This window comes from Camelus ferus, chromosome 10 (assembly GCF_009834535.1).
Source record: "Camelus ferus isolate YT-003-E chromosome 10, BCGSAC_Cfer_1.0, whole genome shotgun sequence".
NCBI classification, from domain to species: Eukaryota; Metazoa; Chordata; class Mammalia; order Artiodactyla; family Camelidae; genus Camelus; species Camelus ferus.
In genome coordinates, this window is record NC_045705.1 from 63774803 (window position 1) to 63794380 (window position 19578).

The 19578-nt window shown below is 51.4% G+C and overlaps 4 protein-coding genes across 12 annotated transcripts; 1 reads left to right on the plus strand and 3 right to left on the minus strand.

The window, feature by feature from the left end:
* Window positions 1-271: 271 nt before the first annotated feature.
* On the minus strand, window positions 272-2914 carry UBXN1 (UBX domain protein 1). Of its 2 annotated transcripts, none has more exons than XM_014556800.2 (10): window positions 2838-2914; window positions 2650-2737; window positions 2470-2523; window positions 2287-2381; window positions 2119-2188; window positions 1688-1879; window positions 1542-1593; window positions 1308-1424; window positions 593-785; window positions 272-411 (listed from the first exon to the last, which is right to left on the minus strand). In XM_014556800.2, the coding sequence occupies exons 2-10, from the start codon at window positions 2706-2708 to the stop codon at window positions 362-364; spliced, it is 882 nt and encodes a 293-aa protein (XP_014412286.1). In that variant the 5' UTR covers window positions 2709-2737; window positions 2838-2914; the 3' UTR covers window positions 272-361. The 2 variants fall into 2 exon arrangements, with proteins under 2 accessions (XP_014412286.1, XP_006181833.1); XM_006181771.3 differs by having other exon boundaries at window positions 2275-2381.
* Window positions 2915-3835: 921 nt separating this feature from the next.
* LRRN4CL (LRRN4 C-terminal like) lies at window positions 3836-7378 on the minus strand. The gene is made up of 2 exons (XM_032489601.1): window positions 6821-7378; window positions 3836-6291 (listed from the first exon to the last, which is right to left on the minus strand). The coding sequence occupies exon 2, from the start codon at window positions 6284-6286 to the stop codon at window positions 5585-5587; it is 702 nt and encodes a 233-aa protein (XP_032345492.1). The 5' UTR covers window positions 6287-6291; window positions 6821-7378; the 3' UTR covers window positions 3836-5584.
* A 262-nt stretch (window positions 7379-7640) lies between these two features.
* On the minus strand, window positions 7641-19150 carry BSCL2 (BSCL2 lipid droplet biogenesis associated, seipin). Of its 7 annotated transcripts, none has more exons than XM_032489620.1 (12): window positions 18722-19150; window positions 16674-16893; window positions 14920-15236; window positions 13686-13767; window positions 10680-10823; window positions 9533-9667; window positions 9237-9334; window positions 8667-8808; window positions 8455-8521; window positions 8194-8283; window positions 8013-8093; window positions 7641-7870 (listed from the first exon to the last, which is right to left on the minus strand). In XM_032489620.1, the coding sequence occupies exons 2-12, from the start codon at window positions 16764-16766 to the stop codon at window positions 7734-7736; spliced, it is 1386 nt and encodes a 461-aa protein (XP_032345511.1). In that variant the 5' UTR covers window positions 16767-16893; window positions 18722-19150; the 3' UTR covers window positions 7641-7733. The 7 variants fall into 7 exon arrangements, with proteins under 7 accessions (XP_032345511.1, XP_014412285.1, XP_014412284.1 ...); XM_014556799.2 differs by having other exon boundaries at window positions 7641-7876; window positions 8194-8274; window positions 18722-19148; XM_014556798.2 differs by having other exon boundaries at window positions 7641-7876; window positions 8194-8280; window positions 18722-19148.
* On the plus strand, window positions 16071-18713 carry GNG3 (G protein subunit gamma 3). Of its 2 annotated transcripts, XM_032489629.1 has the most exons (4): window positions 16071-16300; window positions 17282-17502; window positions 17891-17990; window positions 18268-18713. In XM_032489629.1, exons 3-4 carry the CDS (start codon window positions 17892-17894, stop codon window positions 18394-18396), a joined length of 228 nt encoding a protein of 75 aa, XP_032345520.1. In that variant the 5' UTR covers window positions 16071-16300; window positions 17282-17502; window position 17891; the 3' UTR covers window positions 18397-18713. The 2 variants fall into 2 exon arrangements, with proteins under 2 accessions (XP_032345520.1, XP_006181835.1); XM_006181773.3 differs by lacking the exon at window positions 16071-16300 and having other exon boundaries at window positions 17227-17502; window positions 18268-18475.
* Window positions 19151-19578: the final 428 nt, after the last annotated feature.

Consider the following 19578-nt stretch of genomic DNA (forward strand, 5'->3'; position numbering starts at 1 on the left):
AACTAGGCTTAAAAGAAGTCAAGGCACATAGCTAGTAAGGATTTCAGACTGAGGCACCGCCCTACCCACAGGTGCTATCCAGGGTACTCCCCACACTCTAGTGCCTCTCCCCCTCAGCCTCCCAAGCAACTAATCAGACACAGATTAGGAACAAGTTGCCCCTGGAGATTTAAGATAAGGAATAGGGTCTATTCTAAACGCCTTCCCTTTAGCTGCTTCCTCTGCCTCAGTTTTGTCCCTCCCGGCCTTCCAGGAAGGAGTCAGGCACATATAGAACTCAGAGGGTCTATTTATTAGGAAGGAGATGTCAGTGCTTTATCAAAGATGAGAGGTCAGAGAAAGATGGTGCGATAAAGGCTTCTCAGCCAGGACATTTCTTGGCCACAATGAGGACAGCAGAAGGCACAAGTCCTGAAGATGAAAGAAAACAGGTTTGAACCAAAAGATATTTGCCTTTTGCTCCTTCCCGCTCCCTACACCTCCCAATTCCTGGCCTCCCACCATCTCCACCAAGTCCCGTCTTTGCAACCCTTCCTTTCTCAGGCACGTCCCCTATTCCCCAAGTCCTGGTTTCTGATCCCACGTGTCATACCCAACTCCTGCAGAGGCCGCTCCATGTCAGCCTCTGAGAAGGCCCGCCGGGGGAAGCCACTGAGCAACTGCACAGGATCCTGGCCACCTCCTGGCTCCTCCCCACGGTGGAGCTCCACATAGAGCCTCACTGCTGCCAGCTGTTCCCGAGCCCGGAACGTCTGGGTCAGTGAAGTCCCATCTGGCAGCCTGACCTAGAGGGCAAGGGAGAGATCCAGTATTATGAGCGTCAAAACTGAGTGAGGTGCCTTAGTAACGAAAAGAAGAGAAAAGTTGGCTTCTCCTTCCTCTCAGAGAGACTGAACCAGCATAATTATTATTTAAAGGATCTAATGAACAACCATTTGTGCTTGGCTTTACTGAACATTGAAGAGAGAGGCCCCTGGCTCCCTCACAATTTAAGGTAAACAGGGACAAAACCATACAAAATATCTGGATAGACATTCCATCATGCAAACAGCTGTATAATAAACCAAATGAAAACATTACGAACAAGTAAAATGGCAACTGCTGAGAGAGCGGTATGGATTTAAATGAGACTAGGGCAAGTGAAATTGGATATCTTTCCTAAGAGCAGAAGAGGTAGGATTTCAAAAGTCATTTACGAAGAAGGGAGAGGTTTGGCAAAGGGAACATAACTGAAAAAAGCTCTGGATGGGGTGCCTTATATGCCAACTAAGGGGTCCCAGGAACGAGACAGGAATCAGAATCAGTACCTGTATGCGACACTGGTCATACTCCCGCTTCGTGGGAGGCTCCTGGCTGGGAGAGGAGGGAACAGGACCTGGCTCTGTTGCTGGTGGGGACGGCTGAGGACCCACAGTACCACCATACTGGAAGACAAAAGTGAAACCATCAGACGCTAAGCCCATCCTTTCCCTCTGCAGCTACAGATGGGGATTTACGAGCCCACCTACTTCATTACGCCCAGTCTCTTCTCCATAACCTACCTTCTTGGCTCTCTCTGCTTTGTCCCTCTCAATCTTTTCTCGGACTCTTTGTCTGGAACGCAGACAGGAAGAAAGTAGGTCAGACATTGACAATGTAAATCCTGACTCCCTTCTCATCTCTCAGCCAACACTCCCAGCATGCAGACCTGGCTGCTAACTCTTCAGCCTTTTCCCTCCTCCGCTCCTCAGCAGCCCGGCGCATCTCATCTTCCTGTAGCCGCTGTCGGGCAACTGTCAACTCTTGCCCTTGTCTCCTGCGCTGTCGTTCCCGTTCCAATGCCTCCCGCTCCTCTCTTTCTTCACGCTCCCGCTGCTTTTGGGCCACCAACTCCAACATCCTGTTTTGCAGAAAGGAAAGAGTTCAAGAGAAATGGACATAAATTGGGAAGGTGAGTTTGTAACAAGGGACTCAAAAAACAAAATCAGGAAACATGGTCCCCAAACAAATTAAAAAAACCAAAGTAACACCAAGAAAAAAGGCAGAGGGAATGTGGAAAGTTGCAGGTTCTTTGATCAGACTTGTGTACTGAGGAGAGGTGGAACGTGACCCTCAGAAATGTGAGATGGTTTCTTATACCTCTTAGTCTGTTCCTGTCTCTCCTCTTCACTCAAAACGGGTTTGCCTTCTCCCGCAGTAGGCCCTGGTCCTACAAACAAGCAGTCAGTATTATTACCCGTTTAACCTCCTCCTCAGGCCCTCCTGAATAATCACACTGTGTCCCTCAGTCAGGACCTTCAGGGCCACCTGGCTCCGAGGGGGTGGGTTCCCGTCCCAAGATATGTCCAAGGGGGGTCGCTAGTGGCTCGTCCACATCGGGGTCGTCTTCGTGCTCCATCAACCTAGCAAGGAAAGTCAGGAGAGAGGTTAAAGTTGAGGCTGCCCCTACTAGCAGTCCCCAGTCCCCTGCCACTCGGTCTGAGCGCTCACCAGTCCATCGCAGCCTCGATACCCTGGTTCCCTGTGAGGGTCAAAGCCTTCTCCCTGGGGGCAGAAACACCGTGAATAGCGCCCACGAGCCATGGCGATGGTCAGGCTGGGGCGTAGAACCTGAGGCCAGGCTGGGGTAAAGGCCTGGACAGGTCCCCCGGGGTTAGGGGGCTCCCTTACGCGCGTCCCCTGGGGAAGCCCATCTCGATGAGGCTCTCCAGAGCCGTCAGCTCCGCCATGACGCCGCCACCGCCGCTTCCGCGGGGACCTGGGGGTGGCAAGGAGAGCGGAGGGGGTCAGCGCGGGGTGCCCCCGGCCCGCACGCAATCCTGCCCCCGACGGCCCGGGCCCGGCGCTCCCTGACTCACCCGCTCCGGATCCGCCGCGGACACCGCGGAGAAGAAAGCCTAGGGGAAGCGGAAGTGGCCGAAACTGTTTGGGTCACGTGGAAGCGGACGTGGACGGGTGCCGCCGAGAGCCAGAAAACACAGGCCTGGCCCCTCTGTCCCGACCCCACGCGGACCCGGGCAGCCGCGCGTGGGGTCACAGGCGGGGAGGAGACCTCCCCCGACCCCAAGCCGGGGCGCCCGGCGGCGATGAAGAAGAAGGATGATGCCACCCTGAAACCCATGTCAGAATGAAGCCATCTGGCGGTATGGCCCCTTAGCGCAACCGGTTGGAAAGTTATTTAACGATGTTTATCAGGAGCCTTAGAACTGTGAGCACTCTGACCTGCTCAGCCTTTCAGGAGAATTGAGCCATCCTCCCCCTCACTGCCAAAGGAATCTTTGCAAAACACAGTATCTGATCCTGTCATCACCTCTCTGATTAAAACTTCTCCATGACATCCCAGTCACCCAGGAGGATACTTAAATGCTGGTAGTCTGGCTTCCTCCTACACTTTTTTTGTTAATGTCCCATCTGTAAAGTGAGGATAACAATAGCACCAGCCTTAGATGCCTAGCAAGACGACTATATTGTGTAATTGTTAGTGCGGAGTTCATCTCCCACCACTTCAGGGTAATCTGTGCAGATTGCAAAATAGGCCCTCTCCCTCTTCAGGGCCTTTGTATGTACCTGTCTGGGATGTCCCACCTCTTCTGTGGGCTTGCATAACTCCCATTTTGGGGGCTGGACTCCAGGTTTGTTTTCTAAGGGAAGCCTGCCTTGACCACCCCCTCTCCATCTCCCAGCTCCAGTGTTTACTCCATTAGCATTTATCCCCCTGCTGTGTAGTCTTGTTTATTACTTAGCTCTCCACCACTACCTAGGCTGTTAGGTCCCTTAAGTTAAAGCTCACTTTAAATGCTTATTAGGAGGCAGAGTAATAAGTTACTGATGATAATATACACATTAGAGACTGTTATGTGGTTAATGCATATTTAATCATCACAGCAATCCATATGATGTAGAAACTATTATTAGTCACAGGAAACAGAAAGATGAGATAATTTACTGAAAGTCACAGAGCTGGTAAGCAGCAGAGCTAGGATTCAAACCCATGCAGTGTGCATTCATCAGGCGGCTATGCTATGCTGCCTCTCCCTGGTAGAGTGAAGAGCATCAGTTTTGGAGTTAGGCAGTTTGGCTGAAATCCTTACTCAACTCCTTACTTGTAGCTTCAAACCATTCAGAACTTCAAACTTCTTATCTGCGAAAAGGTGAAACCATCTCTTGGAATCATTGTGATAGAGATTAAGTGAGAATGCATGTAAATCATATGATGAGAGAGTGGAGCCTCATTATTTGCAAATGAATAAATGCTGAGGAAATACAGAAATCAAAAGGCACAAAGTATTCACGGCAATGTGATGAGTGTATTCTAGATAACAAATGTATTCTTAATTTATTCTAGAGATCCAATAAAAGAATGTTTAAATTGTATAGTACTGCCTCTTTCACCTACTTCTGGGTAAGTACCCTATGGAAATACACACAATGTGAGGATACACCAATAAACAAGGATGTCCAGAGCAAACATGGAAGGCAACTTAAATGTTCCAACAAAGAGCTATGGCTACTCTCAGTTAAGGAGCATCCTACTATGCAAAGTTATGCAGCCTTTCACATAACTAAGGAGGCTATGATTTACCAACATGGAACATTGTCCATAATACAGTGAATGAAAAAGGAAAATATTTGCTTTGCATGGAGGAAGATTTACTTTGCTATAGGCAGTTACCTCTTGAGAAGGAGGGGAACTTTCATATTATCCTCTTCAGTTTTATTTGTATGTTACTTTTATAATTTAAAAAAGTTATAAGACCAGTAAGAGTGAGGAGTAAAGTCTGTTGCAATTTAGACTTTTCTACATCCAGTTAATTTAAAAATAAACTCAAAAGTATGTATACTACTCTGAAAAATAGGTATGTGGACAGGGAATTGAAAGGGATCATGAAAAATGAAAATATCTTCCTTTTCCTTTAATGTTGTTATAGTGGATGTACAATAAACACAAAGGGGGGCAGAGGGAACCCCTTATTGTATTATTATTGTTGTTGTTGTTGTTATATTTTTACTAGCAAAAATGCAAGCTTGTCCCTGACAGCAGCTTTCACCATCCTTCTCCACCCTAGGTCAGTCATTTATTTCTACCCTCCTTTGACACAGGTGGATTCTAACTCAGGCGTGCATATCCTCACCATCTAAACAAAAGGCAGGAGACGTCTCCCATCCCTCAGCAGCTTATTCTCAAACCCCACTGAAGCCACCCCTAGCGGTAGAGCTCTTTTGAGGGTGTAGGATAGGGGTCGACTAGCTGTAGCCAGCGGGCCAACTCTGGCTACAGTCTGATTTGTAAGGCCCAAGAGTTAAAATCATTTTTACATTTTCAAATGGGTTACATGATTATATAAGTACCCACAGGATAGCTTCGATTTTATCCCGTGGGACGGCAAAGCCTAGATCATTTACTATACGGTCCCTTAAGGAAAAATGTGCTGACCTTCTCTATGCCTCCTAAATACTCAGCTCACGAACTGAGCGTAAAGTCTGGAATGAACCAGCTCTTGGCCCAGCATTGACTCAGCGAGGGCCCGGCGCCCGGCCGTCCGGGCTGCGTGGGCCTCAGCGGGCGGCCACCTCCCCCCGCAGCGGCCTTGGGCTCGGCTTGGCCTCAGAGCCCCCTGCGGTTCTGGCGGCCTCGGCGGGGGCAGCCCCAGCGGTCGCGCAGGCAGAAGTGCCAGACCAGGGCGGAGCAGCTGAGCAGGGCCAGCGCCGAGCCCACGCCCACGGCCGCGTGCAGCACTGTGAGCGGCCGCGGCGGCACGGTCAGCCGGCCGCAGGGCCCGAAGGCTGGGCCGCCCGCGCTGTCGAGGCCCCGGCTCTGGGGCCCGGGCACGCTGCTTTCTCCGGCCGCGTTGGCAGCCACCACGCAGACGACGTACGCGCCCCCGGGCTTCAGGCCCTCCAGTTCTGCTTGGCGGACCGTCGAGTTGAGGTGGGGGCCCTTCTGCGGAGCCGCGCCGCCTTCCCAAAGCAGCAGCCAGTACTGGTGGACCGGGGAGAAGGGGGCGCACCAGTGCACCACGGCGCGGCCGACCTCGGCCTCCACGCGCACTTCGCCCAGGCGCGGCGGCTCGGGCGGCTGCGCTGCGCTGGAGAGGCCGGGGCACAGGCAGGCCGTCGGGCTGGCCCTCTGCAGCTCGTTGCAGGGCACCTGCAGGTGGCGGCAGCGGTCATAGTCACAGGGGACAGCCGGCAAAGGTGTCTTAGCTTTCTCGTCTTCTTCAGAGTCTCCGGCGGCCAAGGGCTGCGCCCTGGGAACCAAGGAGAAGGTGACAGCCAGGAGCCACAGAAGGCAGGGAGGGCGCGGCATGGAGTCTGGAAGGGAAGGAGATGAAGCGGTAAAGGCTGTTCAGCCCCCAAGCCTTGCAGGCCGCCTCCCTCAACAAAACCGCTAGGGACAGGGAAACACAAGGGGATGAGACAGACACCCATTTGGCTGCCAACTTGTGAACAGGAACAGCCTGTGTGCTTGGTTTCAAGCGAAAAAGAGTAAAATATGGTATGACCCGACAGAGAGAGGTGTGTGACCAGCAATGTGTGAAGCACTAGAAACAGTTAATGAATAAATAAAGGGCTGGGGGGGAGAAGAGGAGGAAATGATTTCTGCAGCCTAGGGAAGGAAGGTGGAATCGTTTTCAGTTGCCACACGGAATAGTGATCTAAGTAAAACAAGTACCAGTCCCAGGCACACGCAGAAACCCAGAAAGGAGATGGTAGTGAGAGAGGAGAGATGGAACACAGGGGCCCTGGAACCTTCCCTCCCTTCCCACCTGTTGAAGAAGTCCTGGTCCCTGCCAGTCCCCCACCTCCCTGTCTCCTCCCTGGCCCACGAGCCGTTCCTTACCAGCGGGTAGCCCTTGATGTAGTGAGGAGCAGGCTGAGGGTCCTGAGGGGTCTCCAGGAGCACAGGCTGCGTCCGCAGTCAGGTTTTGTCAGCGTCTTCAATTTCAGTTCTGTTTTGCTGAAAGCTTTTATACCCCTTAACTGTGATGTCACCACCTGGCCCCCCCTTCCTCTGCCCCCCTACCCCGTGAATGCCAAGAAGAGGGCTGGTCCATTTACAGGGCCTGAGTCACGGGGCCTGGGGTGGGGGAAGCCACATGCAGTGGTTTCAGCTGGAGGCCAGGATGCCTGGGTTCTGAAAGGAGAGTGGAATGTGGAAAGCAGCCAGGAGCTGAGAATCCAAAGGCTGAAGTCATGTGAGGGGATAAGGAGGGAAACATAAAGGACAGGGCTACCTGGCTGGTAACAGAGAGGAAAACAGCTGTGGACAGCACGGGGCCTGGTTTACAAAATGCTGTTTCGGTAAAAAAAAATCATACCACATCCATGGCAGTCATTTCCTGTCTTCTGCCTCCCAATGGACAGAGAAAGGGAGGGGTGCGGAGAATGATGTATCCCAGCTCTCCAGACCCGCCCTATGCTAGCTATCCCCCTCCCCAGAGGGAGATGAGAGTCACATGGATGCAGTGGGCAGGTTTCTGCTCCTTGGATTTCTTAGGCTGATGAATGGAAACAGCTGTGCCTAAACTATTCCAGGGTCAGGAGGCTTCCCCATTGGTAGCCCCTGACAAGACGAGCTCCTCCAATCAGGGGTCGGGGATGCCTGGGGAACACCAGATTTTCAGATGACCCTGAATCCGTTTCAAAGAGTCAGGGAAGCAGCTGGCACGAAAATAGTTTATTGGGGAAGCCACGGGAAGGGAAAGGGGTCAGGTGGGAAAGGGCTGGAATGTGGCCACTCTGCCCTGGTCCTTTCAGGAACTGGAGCAAATGGGGCGCTGTCGGACAGTGCCTGCAGAGGGTTCAGAACTGCCCACGGTCTCTGGGGCAAGGGCAGGGGCAGAAGCAGGCAGGTTGGCCTCCGTCAGCAGAGCTGCATCTTCCCAGGAGCCTGAACCTGGGCCAGGGGAGGGAAAAACAAAATCCCAAATGGGAAATTAGATCACCAGGGGCCCCTGCCCCAACCTGGTGTGGCCACCTCTCTACCCACATGCCACCCCCAGCCCACCCAGGTCCTGCTGTCCCGCACTCACCGTCACTGGCCTCGGGCTCTAGCTCCTCCTCTCCACTCAGGGGCTGCTGATCTGATTTCTCCTCCTCACACAGCTGGCCCTCTGCAGCCCCAGAGGGGAGGCACAGGTCAGACTGGAGGAGGCTGCAGGGGAGGGCTGAGGAGGAGTCAGGAGGGAGGGAGGGAGGGCTGCTGCCCCGTACCTGGCCCCGAAGGATCTGCCTGGTTCTCACCATCCTCTGTAACAGGTGACAGCTGAGTGGACTCCTCCTGGCCTTGGGGCCCTGTGCCTCCAAAGGGGTAGAGGACAGGGCAGGGCTAGGGTGGCTGTGCCTGGATGGCAGGGCCCACTTCACCCTGTTCAGCCCTTCCCTTGAACTTCAGCTCAGTATATGAGCTTCTGAAGCCTCATACTGGATGGCGCAGGAGCCCCCGCTCACCCAGCCCTGAACCATCACCTTTACCTGGCTGAGAGGCAGAGATCCTTCGCTGGCCTTCCTTTCGGGAACTGTCCCTTTTTCGGATGTTCACCTGTGGAGTGAAAACTCCTGAGCAGCAAGGACTGCTTTCCCTCACTAGTGATCAGGGCCCTTCTGCCCCAGCCCCCAACACGCCCCTGCCCACTCCCCAGTCAAAGAAAGATCATGAAGGGGAGAGGAAGGGGGTCCTTTGCGACCTGTAAAGAGAAGCGGTGCCGGGGCCAGATGCCCCCCCACACCCACTGCATGTAGCTGAAGAGCACGATGACGCTGAGGAAGGTGAAGTTGCTGGCGACGCCGATGAAGGCGCACGTCACTGGGAAGTTGTACAGCAGGTACCTGAGGCAGCAGTAGGGACAGGAAGGGAGCAGTAATTACCCTGTCACCGGAGAGCACCGGCCTTCTCATTTCCCAGAAATAACTTCCAGGGCAGGTCACAAGTTTGGTGTAGCCGGCCTCCACCCTCTGCCTCCCACCCACTAAGCAGTTATTCTCTACCCTGGCTGCGCATGACCTTTTCCCAGGGTGCTTTCAAAGAGTCTGCTGGCCAGAGATGAACCTAACAAATCCCAGTTCAGTCAGCCTGGGGGTGGGGCCCAGGCATCAGCATTTTTTAAAAGCTCCCCAGGGAGCTAATGTGCTGATATGTGGCCAGGGTTGAGAATCTGTGGCCTAAGGAAAACCTGCCGCCTCTGCTTAGGCCCCTCTAACACTTAAGCACAGGCCCCAGGAGAGCTGCCGGGGCCTGGTCGGCGGCGCTGCCTCACCTGAGCCCAGTGAAGTGGGCGTGGATGCGCAGGTAGGCTCCGTATAGCTGGATGCGCCTGCTGTGGATCTCGATGATGGCCCCGGTGGTCGGCACATACTGCGGGCGGGGAGGGGGCGCAGAGGTGGAGGGACAGCAGCGTCAGGCCTGGATCCTGCTGCTGTCACTCTTACGAGCCCAATCTGAGGCCCGCCTCCAGCCTCTGTTGCTGTCCTTCCTAACCAAGCCCAGAAGTTCCTCAGGTAAAATTCTGGGCTCATGGAGAGGGCTGTCTCCCAGTCCTCCTTCCCCCCTTACCGAGTTCTCTCTGTATTCTGGGTATAGTTCCACCTCCAGGACCTGCTTCTGCTCTGCAAAGCCAAACAGCAGGAGGCTGGAGAAGACCAGAGTGTCCAACATCTGGAGCAGGTCCGAGCGGTAATGCAGCATCACCTGCCAGGGCCAGGAGGGAGAGGCTAGGGCAGGGTACCCACCCCTCAACCACCCCTGAGCAGGCTGTGAAGGCTGATTCCTCCTCAGGGCCCCGGCTCTCCCACTTTCTTTTCCTCCCATGCCTCCAAACCCCAAATCTTTTTTTTAAATTGAACTATAGTCAATCTACAATGTTGTGTTAGTTTCAAGCATACAGCATAGTGATTCAGTTACACATACATACATACATACATATTCCTTTTCATATTCTTTTTCATTATAGGTTATTACTAGATATTGAATGTAGTTCCCTGTGCTATACAGTGGGTAGGAACTTGTTCCAAACCCCAAGTCTTGACCCAACCATTGCAAACTCTTGAGTGACATCCCTGCCCTGCCCTACCGGACCACTTATCTCCATACCAATACAACAAAGCCTTCTCTTCTGAGAAACCTTCCTAGGTGAAGCCCAACACTGTCTCTGATCTACCTTTCCCCCAAATGGTTCTGTAATCCAGAAGGGACTGTACGTCTCAGTGTACCATCTGAAGGCTTTATCCCATGTGGACATTCGGGGATTTGCTTCATGATATGGTTCTGTTGACAATTAAGAATGGAGTCTAACATTTATTAAACACCCACTATGTGCTAATAAGCACTTTACATTTCCTCATTGAATCCAAGCTAGTCTTGCTGTGAGTTACTAGTATACTATTTATAATATTTTATAACCAAGAGTTAAGTAAGTTGGCCCTCAGCTAGCATGTTTCCAAGTGAGGATTCAAGGCCAGGTCTGCCTGGTTCCAAATAAGCTCCTGTTTTCAGGGAGGCTCTATTCTTTAGACTTTACCCCAAAGCTGGACATGCTAATCAGGTATCTGGGGGCATCTGTCTGGTTTGGTAAACTGGCTCTTGCCTATCCCGATGTGCCCAAGACTTCAGAGCTAGGATGCTTTCTCCTGCAGCCCTACCCAGATACTCTGACATTGCTCATCATTCTCCACACCCTCCCAGACAGGCCGTGAATACTTACGGAGCGTGAAGAGGTGGAGATGATTCGGCCGCCTCTGGTGTAGCATGAAATGGTGACCAAGAACATGCCCAGATCTTGATTCACACGAGACTCTGGCAGCTCAAGCTCTAAGGTAATGCGGTATGGCTGGCCATACATCAGCACCTGCCCAAGATAGCCCCCATCTCTTTTCAAAAAAAGGTTTTTTTTAATGACACTGGCCCTGTTCCACCTCCCCCCATCCTTCCAAATACTCTGCCACAACCCTGGCCATTAGAAACACAGGCCTGTCAAACTCTCTCATCCCAAGAAGGTGCTGCCCTCTTCTGGTGGCTGGACTCCTCCCACTTCTGAACTCTTCCGTGTCCTGTCTGCTCTTCTGAGTCACTCTGTTCCAGAAAGTCTGTGCCACATTTCTTTTCCAAAAGTGAACTGTCATGTTGCCAACTGGGCCATCTGTGACTCAGGCCTCTGTCTCCGTGAGGCCATCCTCCCAGGTCCAGCCTGTCTTTACTCACATTGTTAATTAACCAAGTGCCAAAAGCACTCACCCTCTCTCTAGCCAGCTCTCGCACAATTTCTGTCGCTCCAGACCATCTTTATGTCATTCCAGGTCCCTTATCTTGGTTCTGTTGGTAGAACCCTGAGACACATAGTGGGAAGGCCTCTTCACTGAGATTAACCTCATAACGTTATCAATTTGCCACCAAACATATCCCAGTTTTTCCTGACCAGTCCTATATTCCTCTAATCCTATATTCAATCCTGCTTGTCCTGTAGCATGACCCCCTCAGGGTGATACCTAAGGATCACAGGGGTGATGGTGAAGCTTTTGGTTTTAACCAAAGAGGGAATGGATTACGAAAAAAAAGTTTAAAAACACTGCCATAACCCATATTGACCTGGCTCCAAAATCTGGATATGGCTATGAGGGTACTTTGAGCATTTTATCCCTAGTGTAAAAAAGAAAACCACTGATCAAAGTCTTTCTTTTCACAGATTCTTATTTTCAGTTTGAATTATCTCTTGGGAGAAAAATGGATTCCATGAGATTCCTACCCTCCTGTAGAGGCCAGGTGAATCTAAGCCAGTTGTTTCACTGAATTCTTTGAAACAGTGAAATAGGTATTTCTCTGGCTGGGCAGGAGGGATATGGGGAGTGACTGCTAGCTAGCATGGATTTCTTTTTGGGTGATGAAAATGTTCTAATATTGATTATGGTAATGGTTACTCAACTCTGAATATACTAAAAGTGACTGCACTAGGCATTTTGAATGGGTGACTTGTATAGTATGTGAATTCTATCTCAATAAGAATTTATATACATCTTTTCTTTTTAAGCCAGTAATTCTGTCCAAATAAACGTCATCTCCTCCAAGGGGATCTACAGACTCTTAACACCAGAACCTTGTGGCTGGCTCCTGCCTTTGTTCACACTTGTCTGTCTGCTGGGCAGATTTACCCTCTTCTTCTTATTCCCTGCACAGTACTCACTCTTCCTTACAGGATCCACTTTGAGCCTCACCATCTCCATAGTCTCACACTGATCCCTCTAATTCTTCAGATTCTTCTGAAATACAGAAGCTGCATCTTTGCTACTTCATGCAGTATATAGATTTCTGTAAATTCTGTAAGCTCCTTGAAAGCAGGACTACATCTTGTACTTCTAGCAAGGTGTTACACAGAGTGAACACACTACTTCATTCATTCAAAAATGTTCACTACAAATGACCAAATGATCAACCTGCTTTAATTATCAGGGACTTGGGCCTCATCCTTCATCTTTTCCTTCCTTCCTCATCCAGCAACCTGGCACCCGATTGTTCTGGCTCCTTGCATCACCATTATGATCTACAATGGGCAGCCACATAGCTGCATGCACCATCCCAGGTGCAGATGTACTGTGGCTTTGTTTCCAACTTTCTCTCAATATATTCCATTTATTATTATTATTATTATGACACAGAAACACGCTGAACCAGTGTTTTCATAGAACATACTGTAATCACCTCCAAGTTATTTTCCTGAGTAGCAGAACTAAAATGATAAATCTCTGCCTTGCAATGCCTAACATTCCACCTCACCACTTTGAAATCTCCATCTGGGACCCAATCATCCAACCAGTAAGTGTTCCTGATAGTGTATGGCTCCCTGGTGGTAAACTGGAAGATGTCGCAGGATACAGAGTCTCCCAGATTATTTATATTGTCAAGTAAGGCCAGTCTGCACACCAACCCAGGAGACCCCAGACTCTCCCTTCAGAGTGACCATTTATATCTATCCTATGTTTTCTATCTCTAGGTCAATATCCTCCCAGGTATGACTTTTTTTTCTTTCTGAGTTCGAGATTTGCAGATACTATTACCAAGGATGACTTTTGAAAAGTTATTTTCAAATGCTTTTTAAATTCTTAGTAAATCTGACCACTGATTACTTCTCATTGCATTGCTGACTGACAACTCAAAAAACCCTGGTGATAAGAAATACTGCTAATCCTTCAAGGTCCTTTTGAAGTGTTCTGGGATCCTACCCTTTCTCGGAGCCTCCACCAGCTTGCCTACTAGAGGATGCATTCCCATCCTGCATTTCCCAGGGTTTCCAGGTTTGCTGGTCATACTGGCATCTGGCCAGTCCTCTGGCACAGTACCCTGTGTAATGGCAGGTTACACATAACTGTCAACAGTTTCATAATTTAACATACTTTCAAAACTCTTGGGTGGATTCCATCCTGGTTCAGTGAAATAGCTGATCTGTTAATTTAGGTTCCTTTAGATCTAAAACATACCTCATCTAGTAGATATGGCCTGGCTGAAACAGTTTAAGAAGGAAAACACTGCTAACGTCTGCTGCAGTAAAGAATAATCCACACAATTCATTTGGACTTTAATTTTTCTGTAACCTCCCTTTTCTTGAAAGCCTTCCTCTTAGTCTCTATTACTCAGTCCCTTATCTCCAGGTCTTTCTTAAGCCTTCCTATTTCAAGTCATCAAAGCTCTAATGAAACTTCTCTTCAGCTCCCATACTCACCCGATCACGGCCACCCTTAACCAGTGAGACATTGGCAACAGGGAAGGAGCAAAGTAAGGAGGTGGAGGAATCACAGTCGGTCCTAAATGAGAATGGGGATGATACTCTGCTAAGTGGTCTGCATCGCTCCTTGGCCCCTGGGGCTCCCCTTCCTGCCACCATCCCTTCTTCCAGAACAGGCACCCTTCTCTCTGTTACAGAGAGAAATGGAGAAGAAATGCAGTCAGGAGATTCAAGATACCAAAATATTCTTTAATTCTCTTCCTGCTACTTGAGTTTATTTCCTCTCATTAGAGCAGACACTCTTAAATGGGAATTTATGGACACTTAGTTGAACAGTTTCAGACTCACTTGGGGCGCTTGATAAAAAATGCAGGTTTCTGGGTCCCACCCTACCAGATTCTGATTCAGTAGTTCTGGTCTGAGGCCTTGTTTGAGAAAATTCCTCCAAAGGGATCCACAGATTGTCTTTAAGAGGCTCATGAACCCTCTCAAATTGTAAGCAAAGTTGCACATGGGCATGTATATAGGTTTTTATGGCAGGAAGGGCCATAGTTTTCATGAGATCCATGCTTCCTTAAAGTTTAAGCAGCTCTGCCTTGGAAATTACAGCTCATGACCAGAGACACAGGATAGGAGAAAAAAAAACTCTGGGCCACTGATAATAGTGCCCTTGTCACCACCTCTTGATTGGTCCTGTAGTCATTATTATAAGGGGAGAGAATTTGGCAGGGTCTATAAAATGCGAAGGAATTGAGGCCCCAGGCAAGAAGTAGGACTCTGGGAGTTTATGTACCCAGTCACCTTGTTTTCATAATTTCTCTAGGAGTGGGAGGAAGTAATATAAAAGGTGAATTGCTGCTTTCCTAGTAACTCCTCTACTGAAGGCCAGGTTAGTTCTGAGATGACCCAAGGGGCTGGGTTGGCTCAGTAGTCTACCATGCCTTGAGAGAGGTCTGATCCAGCCTAAATAGAGCTGACCCTCATGATAGTCTAGGGGAGGGATTTTTCTCTTCTTTTTAACAAGATTTCAGTAACCAGAGATAGGACTAGCACCCTAGATCCCTACCAGCCCAGATCTGCCCCAAACTCAGGCTGTGAAAGAAGTCATATAAGCACACTGGGCTCAAGTTTCCTCCTCTGTAAATAAGGGGGTTGAACTGAATAAGCTCTAAGGGTCCTTGCAACAATTCTCTCACAGGATTCTTCTACCTTGATAGAAGACCCCTCTCACCTGTAGTAGAAATGCACAGGGCTGAGGTGGCTGACTGTCGGCATGTAGGAATAGTAGAAGGAGCCATAGAGGAAGACAGACACCCAGAGCAGGAGGAGGATGGTACAGAACAGCACCCCAAACTGCAGCAGCAGCTTGCGGGCACGGCCTGCCAGGACGTGGCCCATCTCCTGGGCCCACAGTAAGGCAGGTACTGGTGGGTCATTGACCATGTTGGGGAGTGCAGGGGGTCTGGCCCCGGGTTCAGGCCTTGAGTTCCTAGGTGTTCTGCCACCTGGACGCCACCCCTGGCCATGGGATGAAGCAGCTGGTGGTTCCTGGAAAAAGACAGAGATGGGGAAAGAATGGCTCCTTTCATGGGGCAGGTGAGGACAAACGGGACAATCTTACTGGACTGGCTTTGAGGAATCAGATAGCAAGACATAGCAAAGTCTTTGTTTCTGAGGGCCTTTCTCCAACTGATTGCGTTTCTCAGCCAGTTATCCCTTCCTTTTCCTTCACTGTGCTCTGTCCCAAGTGCTAGGGTTCCTCAGTTGAATTCGTCTTCCGGTTACCTGGTTCTGGAACAGACCACCTTAATACTCATTCATAGCAATATATAACATATAAAGAATGAGCACCTTAGTATTCTTCCAAGGCGGTTTTACACACACGACGACACTGATGCCACACTACGAGGTGGTTGCACGGAGAGAATGCGCGACTTGCCTAAGGTCGCATAGCCGGACTCAAAGCCTCAGCGGGGCCACAAATGCCTCCGCCTGGAGCTCCGCTCGCTCCTGCGCCCCACACCGGCCAGCGTGTCCTGCCGACAACTGCCGCCCCTCGCCAGCCTCCTCCGGCTCGGGGGTGGGCGCGGCGCCTAGAGCCCTCACCCAACAGCACCACCACAGAATCCTGCAAGCTGCCGCCGCAGCTCTGCAGACTCACCAGCCGCACGCGCTGCTGCGGCAACGGCGAGAAGACACTTCCGCTCCCCGGGAAGCACCACCCCTTCCGCCGGCCGCTTTTGTAGCCCTGGGGGCGGGGCCTCTCCGGGGCGGGGCCCGGCGCAGGGGGCAGGGCCTTCCAGGCCGCTGGGTTCCCACCTCCTCGCGCCGGGCACTGTCCCTACGGTCCGTTACCCTCCGGTTACCAAGACCAAAGGGGACAGGGGCCTCCCTCCAGCCCCCAAGATTTGCCCCAGGGCATGCTGTGAGTCAGCTGCATCTCCTCAGCCAGCTCCTCGAGACCCTCCGCCCAAACCTTCACTACCGGCCATTTAACCCCCGGAAAGGAGGAGAGGCCAGCATCCAGCAGGCGCTGCTTTTTATTGCCCACAGCTCCTTGAACCTGCAGGCGTCCAAGGCAGAGCGCATTCCCCCCAAGAACGTTGCAATCTGTGGGTACCTGTGTATCTTGCGCGTTGAGTCGGCTATTCTCAGGCCTGTGTTTTGACTCCAGCTTTTACAATGCGTGATTGACAGCCTCCGACCCTAATTAGAGTTTGGCTCAGAGTCCCCACAGCGCATTATCTAAACTAGGTCTTGGCAGGTGGCACCTTCTATTTTGTATATGTGTATTCACCCCAAATAAAATCCTTCAGAGGATAATGTCAATGTTGTGTACATCTTTGTATTCCCCACAGCACTAAGCACAATATTTCAGGCGTGGGAGGCAATCTCTCAAACCAACACACACACACACACACACACACACACACACACACCAGGAAGCCCATCTATTTCCAGAAACACCCACTGACTTTCCCCTACCTCTTCTTTGTCCGATTCTTTGATCTGGTCTCTGCATGTCTCTTTTCCTCCAGCTTCTCCTTCTTCTCTTTGGTCTACCATTTCTTTAGACATCTTCCTGATGGACCTCGTTGCCCCTGGATTTTCCACTTGTCACTTGTGGCTAGAATGTTAAGTGGTGATCTAGAAGCTGATACCTGTAGCCCATCATATTTTCCTGGATATGGAGAATGAAGGGTCCCTGGGAGAGAAACGAAGATTCAGACGCTAAATGCTGTGTCAGAGTAGCGGGAGGAGGGGAGGAGGGGGGCGACTGCCCAGCTGATGTCAGATTTTCAAATGAGCAGGGTCTCCCGCAGCCAGTACGGACTCCAATGCAGGGGCTGTCACAGGTCCAGACCACCCCATTTGAGGGGGTAGTCTGCCTGGGTCTCAGCTCCTTCCAGCTGCTTTGGGGAGGGCTCTAGCCCAGACTCAGGATGCCTGCAACACGGGAGGGACAGGTAGTGAGACAGTAACAGTGGGGGTGTGCACAGGGGCTGTAGGCAGCAGCCCAGCTCCCCCACTGGTCAGACAGTTGGTATGCTCCAGGATCTGAGCAGCTCCTTCTAGCATCCTTCATCCTTCAGGTACCAGCCATCTGGGCAGTGCTTGAGCTGCAGAAACTGGGACCAGCCCTGGATTCTACCTGACCCTCCCCAGTAGCCTTCTCTGTATTAGCTGCTTCTGCTGCTGCGTCAGATACTTTCAACTGCAACTCCCTGCAAGGTGGGGCACTCATCTCAGGCAGAAGGTTTTGGTGCACCCCACTGATCCTACTCCTGAGGGCTGCCGCTGCCTGTGGGCTCAGGTGAGTAGGGAGCATCTTGATTTTCTCCTTTTGGGGCTCAAGGGGGCAGATGGGGGTTTTGTGCCCTCAGCAGGGTGGGGCTCTTTCTAGCTGGGGTTTTCACAGCTGGGTACACACATGCCTTGAAGGGCTATAAAGCCTTAAATCATTTGGATGTTTAATGATCTGTGGCCCAGGCCATGTAGGAATTTGGGGAGCATCTCATCCCATCTTTCCATTTCCGTAGCTGAGGAAGACAGGGATGGAAAAGATCATAAGAGGGGGGTAAAATATTGGGGCACATGACCCAGCCTTGTGAAGGTTGGTAAGGAGTAAGCACGAAAAGGGGCCTTCAGCTGAGACTGTGCCCAGACCCCATAATGTTCTGAGCTGTCTCTCTTTTCTTCAGGATGAAAGGGGAGACCCCTGTGAACAGCACTATGAGTATTGGGCAAGCCCGCAAGATGGTGGAACAGCTTAAGATTGAGGCCAGCTTGTGCCGGATTAAGGTGGGTGGGATCCTGGATCACATCAGTTGGCCCAGGTGTATTGTAGGTTCCCAGACCTCGGGATAAGAGATACTTTCTTTCCTTGACTCCCTGAGATCAGGGGAGGAGTCTTGGGATCTATAAGGAGAGCTGGCCCCAGGCCTCTGTGGGTGATGAGGGAAGAGAAGACTGTCCTAAGGAGCCCGAGAGATGACAAAAGATAACCTATTTGGGGAGGGAGGCTGCAGTCCATTTTCAGGGTTTCTGCCTGACAATTCCCCTCCTGACTGTGCCCCAGGTGTCCAAGGCAGCAGCAGACCTGATGACTTATTGTGATGCCCACGCCTGTGAGGACCCCCTCATCACCCCTGTGCCCACTTCGGAGAACCCCTTCCGGGAGAAGAAATTCTTCTGTGCCCTCCTCTGAGCTGTCCTGTCCCTCCTCATAACTCTTCATCTTTCCCTCACCCCAGCCCTTCCTTACTTAGGTCAGTAGCTATAATGAGCTCCTGAGGGTCCCTGAATCCCATCCTTAGCCCTGGCCCAACCCTGTGAGGTTATCTGAAGCACAAAGCCCTCCCTCACCTATCTGCCGTCCCCATTTCCTCACCCACTAACCAGACCCAGAGCACCCCCTAACTCGGGGCACCCTTAGTTCCATCCCCAGAAGGGCTGTCAAACTGCCAGCATCCTGCCCGCTTCCCTCTGTGACCCGGTCAGACAATGGAGAGAGGGATGGCTCTCAGTCTCACCTGGAGCTATTGGAAGGGCAAAGCCATTTGAAGAATAAAGTCATACAGTCTCAGAGGACAGCTCCTGTGTTAGCGTTCTTGGGGGAGAGGATCATCAGTCAATAGATGTGGTGGTGGGTGCGGCAGGTAGAAAGGCTTGCCATAACCAGAGAGCAGGGCCAGTCAAAGCGGGTTAGGCACTGTCTAGGATCGGAGATCCGCGGGGTTGCAGGGGATGGCGGGCACGAGAGAGCGTCTCAAGTGGAAGAATTAAGTTACAACAGACACTTAGAGGCCACGGAGAGCATTCACGCCTTCACACGCACACACACTAGGAGAGCAATGAAGACAAGTGAAAATGAAAACAGATCGAACTGGGTGGATTTAGAGAGAGACTCGGGAAGACAGTCGCAGACTGAAGGAAACCAGGGAAAAGGGAGGAGCTTGGTTCCAGTTCCTGAAAAGGGGCCGGTTTTATTGCTAAGATGGCCGCGCCCACAGCAGTTCTCCTTCCAAGATGGCCGCCGCCATGGGACCCGCGCCAGTATGGTGGCCGCACGTCACTGAGTTTCACCGTACAGGGCTTCTCAGCCGGGCCCACACTTAAAATGGCGGCCCCAGGCATCCAGAGTTCTCAATATGGTCCCTTCCGTGCTCATCTGTCTCAAAATGGCTGCCCCTGGCCAACTCAATACCCACTCTTACCCACCCCGAAGGCTGGAAGCCGACGTCCACCCGACCGGGGTGAAAACACACGGGCGACTATAGCCAAGGATTATGGGGCAAGGGGGCCCCAGCAAGCACGCGGGTAGCAGGCACCGGTCGCGTGGATCTTAAGAGGGAATCTAGGTTTCTACAGTTGGCCTAGTAGAGGCCCC

Excerpts from the sequence above, each read along its gene's own strand:
- UBXN1 (XM_006181771.3), bottom strand. The coding sequence starts at position 2,708 with ATGGCGGAGCTGACGGCTCTGGAGAGCCTCATCGAGATGGGCTTCCCC. Across the intron at positions 1,594-1,687 it reads GCTGAAGAGTTAGCAGCCAG|ACAAAGAGTCCGAGAAAAGA; the intron begins GTCTGCATGCTG and ends TCTGCGTTCCAG. Across the intron at positions 786-1,307 it reads ATGACCAGTGTCGCATACAG|GTCAGGCTGCCAGATGGGAC; the intron begins GTACTGATTCTG and ends CTTGCCCTCTAG.
- LRRN4CL (XM_032489601.1), bottom strand. The coding sequence starts at position 6,286 with ATGCCGCGCCCTCCCTGCCTTCTGTGGCTCCTGGCTGTCACCTTCTCC.
- BSCL2 (XM_032489619.1), bottom strand. The coding sequence starts at position 16,766 with ATGTCTAAAGAAATGGTAGACCAAAGAGAAGAAGGAGAAGCTGGAGGA. Across the intron at positions 13,768-14,919 it reads CCTGTGCATTTCTACTACAG|GACCGACTGTGATTCCTCCA; the intron begins GTGAGAGGGGTC and ends ATTCTCATTTAG. Across the intron at positions 9,335-9,532 it reads CAGAATACAGAGAGAACTCG|TATGTGCCGACCACCGGGGC; the intron begins GTAAGGGGGGAA and ends CCCCGCCCGCAG.
- GNG3 (XM_032489629.1), top strand. The coding sequence starts at position 17,892 with ATGAAAGGGGAGACCCCTGTGAACAGCACTATGAGTATTGGGCAAGCC. Across the intron at positions 17,991-18,267 it reads CCAGCTTGTGCCGGATTAAG|GTGTCCAAGGCAGCAGCAGA; the intron begins GTGGGTGGGATC and ends ACTGTGCCCCAG.